The following is a 14,914-nucleotide window of genomic DNA, read 5'->3' on the forward strand; positions in this document are numbered from 1 at the left end:
TCATATTAGAAGCAGGCTCTACCTACAGCTTTTTGACACAAAAGGAAGAAAACTGTATTTGTATTCAGTCTCCTCTTTCTTCTCTTTTTTTAAACAGGGTGCTTTGGATGGTACAGTACGGAGTGCTGATTTTCTCACAGGTATGTGTCCACAAGCAAACAAATAGATATGCTCACAGGCATTACGAAGTAGATGATCAGTCTCTTTAGATCCTCCAGCTTCTGCAAATATCTTCATTAATAACAGCTTACATTTGGGACAGGGAGACAGCAAGTGGATGCAGCTGTCTTAATCTGCCCATGCATTAACCCTCCTTTTGGATACCAGTACCTCAAAGCCGCTGACTCCAACAACAACTTAACACCCCAAAGTACTCACTAGCTTAAATTCACAATAAAATTAGTGAAGGTGATTATATATCTGGCACTTTCTAGTACTGGATCTCCAACGAAGCAGAAACACAGAGGGCGGTCTTCAGAGAACGACGCAAATCACCCAAAGGTGTGCATGTTGTACAGGTATTATTCACACGCTTTAAATTGTGCAAACAGAACCTGAACTGCCTGAAGGACAAGCAGAATGAGTGAATTATTAGGCGTGACAAAGTCTTTAGTTACTACAGATGAGAGAGGATAAATGCAGAAGAGACAGATTCGAGGTGTTAGGGTCTGCTTTCATGCCTGCCGGGGATCACAGCATGCCATACAATGGCTCCCTGCAGCTGAAGGAATTATTTGTCCATACAAAGGGAGGGAAAATGTTTCCTTCAGAAGAAGCTTTTTCAATTTATCCAGAAGGTCTTCAAACAGATGTAAAGAAATATATTTTTGTCTCCATCCTCTGTTTTCCCTGCAATCATGATCCAAACAGGAAGGTACGGGATAGCTGAAGCTGTACACAAAGGACATACCGTGACAGAAGCATCCATTTAAATACATATTTATTTAAGTGCCAAGAAGCCAGTATTCTGGAATCGTTTCCTTCAGAATACTCGCAGCAGAACAAGCAGCAAGCTGCTTTACAGACAGGAAGCAAAGATGACGTGTGACTTGACCAATGCAACCAAAACCATTAATGTCAAAGTCGTGACAGGAAACTTGAGACTTCCACTCCTCCTCTCTCCAGTACGAAGTATTTAATGCTTTTGGAGGACTACTGATACTCACCAGATTCTCTGCTTGAATTCTCTTCAGAATCTTCCTCTTCATCATCTTCAGAATATTTTTTCTTGACTGTTTTCCTTCGTAACCGCCGGCTTTGCCTCATGGGCCTGGAGAGGTGTCGCCGGGATATGCGGGCGCAGAACTCGGAATCGCTGTCCTCGTTCGATGGCGGGTCGTCTTCGCTTTCATCCAGATTTTCCTCCGATATAACAAACTCGTCCTGAGATCTGTTCAGAGAGAGACCACAGACAACAGAGAGATCTGAAACAAAGCATCAAAACGTGACCTCTATTTTATGAGCACGTAATAAATACAAAGCAAGTGCTGTCTTTAATAAACGTGCACAAATCTTACAGAAATAACATGTACTAAAGATCCAGAGAGAGCAAACTGCTGTCTCTGGAGTTAAATTTCAGTTTTCTACTGGGGAGACAGCTTTACAGGGCGTGAGATTACGCAGATCAGAACAGCAGGTGACTATGAACGCTACAGCAAACCAAGACTGCATTTGGCCGCCAGCTGAATGTAAATTCCAGTACAACATTCCGAAGGCGTTCAGCGGGGATCTGATTTGAAAATGCATGAGCACACTTTAACAGACCGACGTGCTATTAATTCCATGAGATTTCCAAAAGCTACACTGACTGACTGGAAATTTTCAGCACATTTTGCTTAACTATTCGGGATGCCATTGAAAACTTCTCATCACATAAAAAGAAAAAGCTCAAGAGATATTTGCATCCATCTTGGTTATCCATAAATGTAGTAAATTGACCATATGACTGGTGTAAAACTTTAACAGTTGATGGTAAAGAGGCTAAACCTCCGTTATGGTTCTCCACTGAGGCATAAAGGAAATCTGAAATTATTAATAATCATTTAACTTTAGGAATTTCCCAGTCTGAAAGATGAGAAACTCCAGGGAAAAAGAACTTCACTCAGCTAAAGCAATATTAATTCAGTGTTGAAATCTTCACATAATTGTTTTCTATAATATAAACCTCTTGACTGTGTTCAAACTCTACCTTTTAGAAAACAAAAATCAAGAACTGATTTCGGAACTCACGTGTCAGGGTGGAGAATTTCACTCCTCTGATTTCTAAATGGCAATCACACCAAATGAAAATCCCACAAAATACGATATTTTCAGAAGGAAAGAGTCTGCCTCATTTTAGCTACATCTTTGTTAAGGACACGTTTTCCTTAAAATGCAGGTTGGATGATTGCAGCAAATAGATCTGGAGTGCAGTTTTTCCAGCACAATTATGTTCTACTAGGCCAGGAGTACTTTTTGCTCCTGGCCTAGTGGAGTACACACACCCCTAATGACCATTTTAGGGGCACTGCAAAGTCACAGAAACCTGTAGCAGCCAGGGATTGGAAGCTAAACTGCAGACCTACCCATCGCTGATCTTAAATTCATCCTCGCTCTCCTCCTCATCCAGGTTACTGTCACTATCCAGGTCGTTTAGTCGCCGTCGTTTCTTGCGCCGTGCTGCAGCAGCCCTTTGTGGTCGCTTGTTTTCTTTCCTTTCTTCCTCTAGGATTGTGGAGATGTCTTTCCCACGGTGACCTGTGATATTAGACATGTCTTTGCCTCTGCCAATGCCTGAATTCAGTGAGAGCAAAGGGAAAATAAGAACAAGTTTATTTGTATTTAACTTTACACGCATCTTTCTTCCACATCTCTAGCTTCAGCTTATTTTCTGTAATACAGAATAATTTTTGTCATGCAAGGCACTGGCTGGGGTCTTGTTCCTGACACACACAGCCCCAGCTGTGGTCACTTGGAAATACTGAAGTCAACCTGGAAGACAGCAGCTAAATGTCAGCATTCTGATACATAACCACAATCCACATCATTCCCAATATGAGTGCTTTTTGTGGGGGGCAGATATCAAAAAATAACCCAAGTTTTACAGGTGTCAAATGCCAATAGCACTAGCTACCACTCCATTCAGAAACTCAAAACTTAACAAATAAATTTTAAAAGGTTTCTTTAAAAAATTTAATTAATGAATTTTAAATGAATCATTTTTTTAAAAATGAATTTTAAAAGCTTTTCACTGTATTCATATATCAAAACATGAACACACTGAATTTAACTACCAAGACCAAATACTTTTTGGCATCTTTTGGCAGCCTGGAATGGCCATTTCCAAGGGAAGTTAATTAGTTTGACTCTAAAAGTACAGTAGTAAAAACTGTAAATTACATGTATGTTGTTTTAAGGGAGAGGATTGTATTTGTTGCCTATCATATCAAAAGAAATCTGGACTTAATCATCTTGCCCCGCTGCAATGAAAACCAAATAAAGTCAGAAACGTACCTCCTCCATCAGCTTCCTTGATATCATCTTCAATTGCCTCATCAATTGCCTCATCAAATTCATCAAACCTAAAAGTAACATCTTTCATTTATGACTTTATTTGATATTAAGAAAACATACCTCCAAATCTAACACTGCTTTAAGAAATCACACTGCACGGGTAGGGGGCTGGATATATAACAAAATAACAGACAACGGGCCGGATATATGATGAAATAGCAACATTTTAAAAGGTTTATTTATTATTTTGATGTGCTAGCAGAGTATTTCTCATTGCCAGGGCGTATTACTATTGATTTATACGAACAGAAACCCACCTTCATTTTACATGACAGGATTCAGCAATATATAATTCCAACACTATTTTAAATGGTATCAGTGGCATTTTTCAAGCAGAAGACTAGCTTTTCACACCTTTTATCTGGATGACATATACACTGAAAATTGGCAAAATAGATTTGCTGAAAAGCACCTGAAAAGTATAATTATGCACCCTAATTTTTCCTTGAAAACTTATTTCAAATAGCTTCTTTTCTCCTCTTTAAAGCTGACAGTAATTACGTCTTATAGATCTGCAACATTCTAAGCTGAACAGATAAAATATACCACGCAGACTTCATAATTATATACAAACAGACCTAACGTAATGTTATATAATGAAATAGGAAAACCAAAAGCAAAATACTGGAGTACGCTTTTGTAAAACTGCACAAATCCCTACAAACTGAGGAACTCATTTAAAGGGAATGGCAAATAGAGGAGAAAGGATCCAGCCCTTTTACACGGAAGATGACTTCTTTGCTTTGTTTTTTCAGTTCTGAACTCAAATCTTGCAACAAAAGACTGTTACCTGAATTACCAAAACGATGCCTTCAGATGCAAAAAGTAGAGATTTTATTAATTATAGAGAAAAAACATTTTGTTTAGATTATTTTTTTCTTCTAATCATTTTTCTTCTAATCATTTTTTAATAGAAATGACTAGTGACTGGACAATACTTTCATAAAAAATTCACCTGCCAGTCACTAAAGATTACAGCTTTGTTTATCTCAGTCCTCCATTGAGAACTCTGTCAGAACAAGATGAAAATAAATCTGGCAATTACTCTGTGTTCCAACAGTAACCATAAAGCTCTTCTTTAAAAATAACATGATTGATTTCTGGCCTCTCTGTACATCTAAGAAGAACCTTATGTCATGTTCAAGGCAGCTTTACACGGTAAGAAACTAACTCTGAAATTATTCCATCAATAAGATTTATTCCACATCACCCAAACGCTGTTTTCCCTCTGCAGCACTAAAGACACCCTCTTTAAATAGTGAGGAATCACTTAATGCTTTCAAAACACTGCTAACAAATAACCTGAAATCAAACGTGAGCTGATAACTGCTTGTCCGTTAGGTGTAATGGGACATTATTCCTTCTGCTGCTGCTTTATTTGTGAGGCAGATATTTGCTAACCTGCTCAGGAGAGGAAGACACAGATGACTCATGGCACAAAGGAATTAACCTGTCTTTGGAGAAGCAGAATGCTACACGATACAGATTTGTCTGCGAGCGGAATGAGACATTTAGCATTTATTTTCCCACTCTGAGGGAAAAGCATACACAATTCTCACTGCCACCGGTCGGACTTCACTGCAGGCGCATCAATCTGAAGTGACACCCTGACATGTGTAATATTTCCACCAGCTCTAAGTTATCTGTACCATGGAGTCCGTAGGAAAGGCTGTCATTTTCTATCAGAAGATTGATTTTCAAGAGCCACGTTATATTAAACATTATTTCAAATACAATTTACTGTCTTTGTACCATGTGTGCCCTGCTGAAGTCATGCCAGATATCCTACAGGCACCGTTTTTTCCTCCTGGTCGGCTGCTGCCTGACCTGTCACACAGCAGCAATTCTATGTAATCGTGCCCGTGGCATAATGTTCCTTACAGAAATACCTGATTTTGCAAACCAGCAATGACATTTCTGTTAGTGTGGCTTCTGCTGCTGATTTTAAAAGTTACTGAAAAGCAACAGCTAAGTGAGGTCAGGCTGAGTTTTCTGAACAGGCTGGAAAACTCACCAGACACAAAGGCTATGCCTCTCGTCAACCAGGCTGAGCTTAATCATGGTTATTGCTGGAAGGTTTTGAAAGTTGTAATGTTCTAATTTTTTATGATAAAGGTCTACACAGAACAAGTACTGTGGGAAAGGCAAGATTTTTTTTTTCTTTATATTCTTAATGCAGCTGGGACAAAAAGCACGAGCTCTCAGGCAACCAACCACGTCCTTCTCTAATCCCCTAGGGAGGATACTGGGCATATCTCAGGGTATTTAGAAAACAGTTTATAAAACACTCTGACAATACACGGAGAACAAAAGATAACATGAAGATTGTGCTGAATTTTGGAAACCTTAGTGGCCTGTTCTACTTTTACTTTCAGAATGCAGAGTCTAAATGCCTTGGATTTTTAATTTACCAATTGCATTTTTATCATCACAACTACTCTGCAGAGTTGTTCTCTTCTAATTGCACATTAAGTTTCGTGCCCCTTTTGTGTAAAGTAGCAGTAAAGGGGAAAAAAGAGGGAGAGGAATTTCAGGCCTTCACACAGAACGTAAGTTTCTCTTTCAAGAGAAAGGAGGGGCATAACTGGGCTGCTTTAACTTGCTGCAGAAACTGCAGTAACACCAAAATCTCCTCCAATATTCCCGAGCAAAGAAAGTACCGTGTGCATTTTACATCTTTTATGCATCTGCCCTTCACTATGCTATAAAAATACATCAAGCATAAGCAGCATTCAGAGAAAGAACAAAGACACTTTAATTTGGTTGCTCTTTTAACTATAAACGTCTGCTTGAGAAGCTGTGGGTTGCTTGAGAAAGAACACGACAATGACTTTTTGTGTTGTTTTACAAGCTATTTAAACAAGCTGCCTACCTGTAGCTTATGCATTTCCGGGTTCTGGTAGACCTCCTTTCAAGTAGCTTTGATTTGGGCTTTTTGGAATCTTTCTTTTTTTCTTCCTGACCTTCAGGTATTTCTGGCTCCTGTTCACATAAGACAGAGTGTCAAAACGTTTTCTCTTCCCTCCCTCGCTCCAGACTTATTATGACTGAACTCCTGCTGAGCAGATTTTTATGTAATACAGAAAGTTTGTGTGTCCAACACAACACATTTTGATTTCCAATGCAACGACTCGTTACAGCGCAGATTTCATGGGACCGCTGGCTGACAGTGCCCTTCCTGACAGCCTAATTCAGGTTCTTGTATCGCTGTGTTTACACTGCAACACTCAGGTGATCCTCTCAGGACTTGTAAGCAGCAGCTAAACACGCTGTTGCTCGTATAAATCTCTACCTACTAAGCACAGGGACTCTGCATCTGTGCCCCCGCACTGGTCTCTGCCTCCAGACAGCTAACGGCACGGGTGCTTTGCTCAGGGGCTCTCCTTGGTCTAAGCCATCACAAACGCCTTTACTCGGTGCAGTTTCAATGAAATTCCAATGAAATTCCACGCAGTTTAAATTTAAGACGCTGTTTCCAAGTTATTAAGTTAAACAAACAAATAAAATCTGTCCCTGGGCAGATATTTTTAAAAATATTTTTTAAATACTTGCTCTCAGCCAGAGAGTCTTTTGTAGGTTTGTAAAATCTGTTGTCACGTGTCGGATATCCACAGACACACGGAGAAAATTAGCTTTACTACAGCCAGAATGGAAAGTTTGTGTTTAAAACAAACTGCAGTTTCATTTTCAACTTTAAAGCAAGGAACATGTTATATAATTTTGGATAAAGGCGTTTGGCTATGACATGAAGAAATTCACTTTAAAATGTATTCAAGAAGTGAAAAAAGGGCAATCACCACATAAATAAAAATATTTTTCCTATTCTGCAAAGGGAAACCATGCACAAGCTCTGTTAACAGGACACTAAATGCCTATAGTTTTTCACCAAACTTCAATATGAACTTGCTGTAGGCAAAGGAACTGCATAACCTCGCTCCTCACAGGCCAGAACCACTCATTTCTCTCCATCAGCTCTAAAGGCTACAGCAATTAGCTTAGAGATGACTGGACAGCAGACAGCAGAGTTAATTGCACTGAATCCCATCTTTACAACTGGCAGGATGGCAGAGCACTCTACTCAACACCCAAGTGTAAGGCAATTCTGTGATCTTTACCAACAGAGGACTCTGTGTAGCACCAGGTGGCTCTAATACGCAGGAGAAAGCTCCCTTGGCTTCAAATTCACCCTCAGTCTAAAATGAAGGCCACCGAATTATTTCTGTCCTGAATATTTGTTGATTTTTCTTTCCAAGCTGCTAGTAGCTCTCGTAACACAACACTGAGAAAGAATAAAGAATACTGCAACGTAGATGCAGTGACCTACCTGCGGTGGGATGATGTTCTCAATACTGATGCCCACGTACACCAACCGCTCTTTTCTTTAGGAGAGAAAAAAAGAACATAAGTTTACAGAAAGATCGCAGGTATCTAAAATAATGCTGAAATTAGCACCATTTGAAGCTCCTACTATCACTTACAGAAGCATCCAAAGAAGGTGTTCCAACTGAAAACTGTAGCTGGAATCTAAATACTAAAATATCTAAATATCTAAATACTAAATCGAAATACTAAATACTAAAATCTAAATACTAAATCCAAGTATCTAAATACTAAATATCATGTGATTACATTTTCCTGTATGCATAATAAAGTGATTTCCAAAGAGTTCTTACAAACAACAATATTTGAAGGTTGCAAGCACCCCAGAAATGAGTGAATTCGGATACAAAAAGCAATTAAAAAAACAGCTGAAAAACCCTGATGTTGTGACACTACCAAATCTATAACCACCACTGATCTTGGAGGCACTGGAAGATAAAACGGGAATTTAAAATCACACTGAACTGGAAGAATGAGATGAAGACGGGGTGCAATTCCAAAAGGACAAGTGCCGGGAGAGAGAACAGTGCTCAAATATAGGAAAAACGACTGTAAGGAGAAGGAGGTTGTTCTTCTGGACCGCAGTAGGTAAGAGGATTAAATCAAAGTGAGTAAAATTGAGTTTTGGGGACAGCAGCAAGCTTAGCTTGCCTCTGAGCATCTTCTGAATTGCTTTGGGCACAAGTCTGGTGCCTGGCCTCTGCTTGCTGCTCCAGCCACAGCAGGAGCTGCCTCCAGTATCCCAGCACCTCACCAAGAGCACGAGGTGCTGACCTCTGGGCTACCAAACCCAGCTATCAAAGAGCAGTCTGTCGCCTTCTTCTATGAAAACAAGGGATAGTTTGGATAAGTGAAAATAGCAAAGAAAGCTATACTGAGCAGCTGTACTGAGCCCGTGTCCTGGAGTCGCACCAGGGTGCATCAGGTGCACAAGGACACAAAGGTGTAAGGTGCATATTAATCTGAGACGCCTTTACTTCATTATGTTATGCACATAATTACAGGCTTCTATGCTTAAAAAAATGGTTTCTAAAACTGTGATTAGCTTATAAACAATCTAAGTAAATTTTACAATAGCCTTCTGACCAGCCTCCTGCATTTTTATCCCAATAACCTTCTGAAGAACGGTCTGCTGAAAGAATTTAGCAGAACATTCTTAAATGACACAAACTGGCATAGTTCCTGAAGTCATACTGACAGAAAGCAGAAATGTTTTACAGGCAAAAAGACCATGAGCTTTGACAACTCTGTGTCATTAGATCTAAACTGAAAAGTCTGGCTCTGTATTAAAGTAATTGTTTGTGTCTCCTATCATCAGCTTCCAAAAATGAGAGCTCAAAAGAAATTGTCTTCGTCCACCTGAGAGCCATGAGATTGTTTGGATGACAGGAATTTTCTCATAGTCTGTGCAAAGTCACCGTGCTCTTACAAATGAGTTTAAACAGCATCTTAAGGCAAGGAACGCAACTCCTAAAATCAGAAAATGGATTTTATGGTCTCCATTTCTTGTTTTTTGTAGTGCAAAACATCAAGAGATGGGAGAGATGAAGAAAATTCAACTGGTTTTAAATGTGATCAGTGAGGCTTTGGGGATCTGCTTTACCTCCCCTGGCTTAGGTACACACTGTTTAAGAAATTAGCAAATAAAACCAGCCAGTCCTGCCAAGGTAAAGGTCTTAAAACAAATCACACCATGAAGTATCAAAGCTTTCATTACTAGGATGCAGCACCCAGAAGCTCAACATTTTAAACGGTGGTTTAAACATTTTAACCAACAGCTTTGGCACTGAGGGTGCAGATAAGCACTGACTGGTTACAAACACTTCCCAGAAGAATCCAGAAAACATCTCTCAAGTGAACAGCAGCAAAAGTTGCTAAAGGGAAGAAAAAAGAGGGCAGGAAAGGAAGTGCTCCACCTGATTTGAGTGGAAAAAGTAGAGAAGTATTTCCCAGAGGGATTTTCTATCAAGTCTGGGAGTCTCTGACATGAACTAAAAGGGGCATCCATAACAGCTTGTGATAGGACATGATTATCAAAGTGTGCGTGAGACACCTGAAATTCAGCCAGGCTGTTGTGGTAACATCTTGAATTCACAAACAGAAGGAAAACAAAGGTATGGCTTTGATCTACATCTTTGTCAGTCGTCATGAAGCTGGAAGTTTTCATAAAAAATCTGTGACGTGGCTTTTGGGGGCTGTGTGAGGATACAGCTGAACAGCTGAAGCAGTTTCAAGGGGATTCTTGAGAAGCAGAGAAAAACAAAAGCACAACGGCGTCACTAGTCCAAACATCACGGTAACAACCCTGGTTCAAAGAGTCGATGACGTGTGTGTGCCCATGAGTAATTGTTCTTCTCCTTCCCAAAAAGGCAGAGAGGAGATACTGTCATGTTACAGAAATATTACATTAAAATATTTCTGTGCCCTAAACAACCTACTTCAATTTATACACCAACCTGTAGTAAAAAAGGCCAGCATTTCTTCTTCCCATTGTAATTCTTGCTCTCTTCAGCCTTTTTACCTTAGTTTCCTAAAATACACCGCCACTAAGTTGAAGGACTTCAATATTCAACGACTGTATCATGAAATCCTTTACAGCCCAAATTCATTTCTCTCTTTTTAAAAGACTTAAGGGAAAAAAAATGAAGGTTCTTACGGTGTACAACAGAAAACATTAGGTTAATTTGATGAGGTATGAGCATCAGATTGCAAAAGGGCTGTTAAACAGCTGTTTCTGCCCCTGAAAAGTGCTATGATATTGATTGTACGCTCCCCTGTAACAGTCAGAAGGCCGTACTCTCATGCAACACCAGTGATTTCAAGGAAGGAAGACAGACTGGAAAAAAACCTGGCATTCCAAGTAATGGTTGCCAGCAGAATATTTACCAAAGTAGGTCCAAAAATATTGTTCACCAGCAACGAGGCTTCCCACCACAAAGCAGAGCAGCAGACACAGTTCCTCTGTGTCCCATACTCCTGCACAGATGGAGCAAGCTGAGCTCACTCGTAAAAATAGCTAATTGCTTCATTCCCAAAGCTACAAATTCACTAGAATTGGCAAGCCGAGGGTAATTTTACCACAGTGGGATCTAAATCCACTCTGAGCAGAAGCGAGGAACAGTTGGTACCTGATCTGTCACTCTCGGTGGTGGTGCTGCAGTGATAACAAACGGATCTGAAGGAAGCTGAAGGCAGCCAGGGATTGTGCTCCACTCCTGAGCACCAAATCACTACACCCCATGTGGTATTACTGCGGGTGCTAGAAACACGAGCCTGCTCCACTGCTGTCTTTACAGGGGTCTCACCTTCAGGTGAATTGTGCCTCTTAATGTACAGTTCATGCAAAGTTGTGTTTAATAATGCATGCAGATGGTATTAAACGTTGCAGAGCACTCAGTGTATGCCCTAAAGCAGTCTGTTATGCAGATTTTGTCTCACGTCCCTCATTTTCAGGTCTGAGACATGCAGATAGCTATGGCGAGCCATACTTGTCCTCAGACACCTTGGCTCATTACTGGACTTCCGTCTTGCAAGCTCTCCCGGCGCTGCACCACCAAAACCTCTGTCACCAGTGGGAAGGCAAAACTGGTGTCACCAGTTTCCAGTTTCTTTTAGCCCTTCCTCCCCAGTCCCGGGTTCATTAATGCACGTTGAAGGAGTGGTACCTGCGCTCTGCACGCTCCTTCTTTTTTAAGACAACATCCAGATCTTGCAATTGTTCTTCTAGCTTCTCACAGAGTAATTTCTAAGGGAATGAAACATAGCATTAGTTTCTTTCGTAACCATTTTGGTCTCCTGTTCAGACCCTTCATTCATTATTTCTATATTTGTCAAACTGCTATCTGGAGGAAGGGTGAATGCTTCTACACTGGAGGCTTTTTGATGAACAAAGCTTAAAGACTGTCTTCCTAAAGCATGTGTGTGCTCTGGCATGAATGTCTTTAGAGAAGCATCCTCCCAGTAACTGGAATTTACTGTAGGAAGCAATGCACCTAAAGCAAGTACTAAAGATGTTTAACATAAACACACTTCTGTATTAGTATCACATTTTTCTTGGTGTTTATAACGTAGCCTCAGAGAAACCTAAAGATTTCAGACATACGTCATATGCACACATGAAGCTGAGTGTGCAAAGAGTGATTCTGTTTGTCACTGAACCTCTGGACAGCACACAGAAGTCTATGGAAAAAAAAAAAAGTAGGGGCTACAGGAAAAAAAAGTCTACAGAGAAAAAAAGATAGGGGCACATTTCAGCATCACTTTCTCACCAATTATTCCATATTGCATTTAATAAGCAAGGAGCCGTATGTAAAAATGACTTTTTATAGACAAATTGTGCCTTGTTTCATGATCACGGCCTTATTGAGCTATCTCCAAGGATGATATTTCACTCTTGCACAAATTTGGTATTTTTCTTTTTAAAAAATACCAAGCAGCAACAAAGCAAGGGGATGTTTTAACTGCAAGCTGCAATACGAAATCGTGTAAGGAAAACTTTCTTACTGTTCAAGATCATAACTAGTCAAACAAAAACACTTCTCAGAAGAGAACTGACAAATTGATGCGTGATACAGCCATATCATGCCACGGCTGGCGTTGCTTTTTGCACAGCAACAGCCCTTCTGGCAAAGGATTTTTCCTCTGCAGATGGGCAGATTATGCTGAAAAGGCACACAGGATGGTTCCCCATTAATTTGACAAGAACAGCATCACACATTCTTTGGCTTATCCTTCCAAGCATCATCACTGCAAATCTTGCTTTTTATTTTAGAAACACTTTTATTTTAGAAACTGGGCTTTTTTTCTTCTTTTTTTTTTCTTTTTCTTTTTTTCTTTTTTTTTTTTTTTTTCAGAAGGAACTTCTAACCTTCAAAAAAGTGGCCATTACTTGACAGGGACAGCACTGCCTTTCTCAGCAGAAGCTAACTAGATTGTGAAACCCATCAGAATTAGCAGCTTTCTCTACCAGCTTCTGAGCAAATGTCTCTGGAGACCAGCACATCAAGAAGAGCTGCTTGCTGTGGTCACTTTATTTTATATAGATATTCCTTGCTGCTAACTGCTCCCCCTCCCAGATGCCAACATCATGCTTCTTTTGGGAAAAAAAATAAAAAAAAGATATTACATTTTTAATATTATTTTTGTTATTTAACAAAATATAGGAAAAAAGTGTGGCTGGAGTACACACCAGCAACATGTAGTCATTCATCACTAAGAGAAGACAGGAAGGGAAAGGGAAAACACCCCACAAAACTGAGTTTTACTAATGGCTAAGGGGAAGATCACTCCATCATGGTCTACTTTAAAACAGAAAGATGAAAGAAGGAAAGAACTTGTTAAACTCCCAACAACCCTCCACAAGTGCAAAGCTGAAAGGGAAGTGGAAGAGGTCCATACGTGCTGGCAAGGTGGGCAGAACCACTCTCCGTCGGGAATGATCATCAAAGGAGGGCGAAGGCAGGCTGTGTGGTATCCGCTGTCGCAGGAGTCACATAACAAAATCTGTTGAAACAAAACAAATCGTGAGTATCTTTTGGCATTCACAACATGTAACGAGCTCCAGAAGTGTTTTCCCTGCCAACACAGAAGCGCTTCATAAATGCTTTGGGCTGTGCCAAAACCCCCAAAAATCCTCTATCGCTTATTACTAGCTGTTTGCAGGGCCAGGGGTGGTTTTTATGGGCAAGTTTATGTATCACAGTTTTCCACTTTAACACCAGATTTTGTCTCGTGTTGTGTTCTCAGGCACTCAGCACTTCTGGGCTACGCAGAGCGTGTGCCCGTAGGACTGTGGGATCTGGTAATGCTTTCCAGACCCCGGCCTAAGTGGAAAACTACATCTGGACAAGATGTGGTGCGAGCTGCTTTCCCTGCGCGCTCACGTCTACGCGAGGGAAACCTGGCCATGTGGAGGGAGCCTGAACAATCTGAGGCAATTTCCTCAGTCAGGATGATTTTATGTCCAGGATGGTAGAGATAAAGCTAGAGATAAAGCCTCACAGGCTCTCAGGGATATACAGAACTAGGCAGCTATTAGGATTGCTGCTTAACCGGGTAAAGAAACCTCTGGAGATCCCATTTCATTAAAACTGACCTAACTATGTGAGTATCTATTGCAATGTTTACCTCTAACATCCTGATGTTCTAACTTTGTCTCAGCCATACTAGGAATCTGTCACACACCTGAGAATGTGCTTATTTTGTACCTCATAAAAGACATTTAAAAGGCGGTAAACAAAAGCAGTAATGTCCTTCTCTCCTTGTTAAAGGTTAACTCATCTTTCTTCGTGGCTTCTTTACCTAAAATCTAGAGGGTACTCCACACACATCCACCTCAAAGAATGACGTGCCTTCAGATACTCTTTTAATCTACCAAAAAAAACACTCAAGAGAAGCTTTCCCCCAAAGCCTACCAGCTCTGGGTGGTTGGGAAGGCCACACTTCTTGCACGGCTCATCGTCATCAGCAGGTGCGGCTTCTTCTTCCTCCTCTTCTTCCTCTTCCTCCTCCTCCTCCGAGTTTTTTTCGCTCTCTGAGTCCTCACTGTCTTCATTACTTGAGTATTTCCACCTGCCCCGTGTCCGTGTACCCGTCCACCGAACTTTGCTTCTCTAGGAGCGACACCATTTCAAAGAGAAAACACAAAGGAAACTTACAGTTTCTTCCCAGATCCTAAAAAAATAGTAGGCTCAAAAGTGAAGTGATTCATCTCCATCACAAGAGTTTTAAATTCACAGCAGAGCATTTCAATGAACAGATTACCATTCAAAGAGCCTGAAAGTTCAACAGGATAGCAAAGGGAGAAAAATACTATCTACCTGCAGAAAGAGATTTGCAAGCGAGGTTTAAAAATAGGAAGGCAGGCTGGTGACTCAGCCTCTTTTCTCCTACTTTGAAAAAGCAACCTGGTTTGTGCACAAATTAAAGTCCACATTTAAAGTTTTTTAGTTTTCCTCAATCCAAACTGAATATTTAGTCATTT

At 40.4% G+C, this 14,914-nt stretch overlaps 1 protein-coding gene across 7 annotated transcripts in view; it reads right to left on the bottom strand.

The window, feature by feature from the left end:
* Positions 1 to 14,914, bottom strand: part of RSF1 (remodeling and spacing factor 1) — a 55,765-nt gene that overhangs the window by 9,908 nt on the left and 30,943 nt on the right. For all 7 annotated transcript variants that reach the window (XM_084535168.1, XM_084535169.1, XM_084535170.1 and 4 more), the window contains 8 exons: positions 14,346 to 14,543; positions 13,330 to 13,434; positions 11,598 to 11,677; positions 7,877 to 7,931; positions 6,425 to 6,534; positions 3,493 to 3,560; positions 2,565 to 2,772; positions 1,167 to 1,390 (listed from right to left, as the gene is read on the bottom strand). In XM_084535168.1, the coding sequence (XP_084391294.1) occupies positions 1,167 to 1,390; positions 2,565 to 2,772; positions 3,493 to 3,560; positions 6,425 to 6,534; positions 7,877 to 7,931; positions 11,598 to 11,677; positions 13,330 to 13,434; positions 14,346 to 14,543 (1,048 nt within the window). The remainder of the gene's footprint in view (positions 1 to 1,166; positions 1,391 to 2,564; positions 2,773 to 3,492; positions 3,561 to 6,424; positions 6,535 to 7,876; positions 7,932 to 11,597; positions 11,678 to 13,329; positions 13,435 to 14,345; positions 14,544 to 14,914) is intronic.

Source organism: Aythya ferina, assembly GCF_964211825.1.
Source record: "Aythya ferina genome assembly, chromosome: 1".
In the NCBI taxonomy this organism is placed as follows: domain Eukaryota; kingdom Metazoa; phylum Chordata; class Aves; order Anseriformes; family Anatidae; genus Aythya; species Aythya ferina.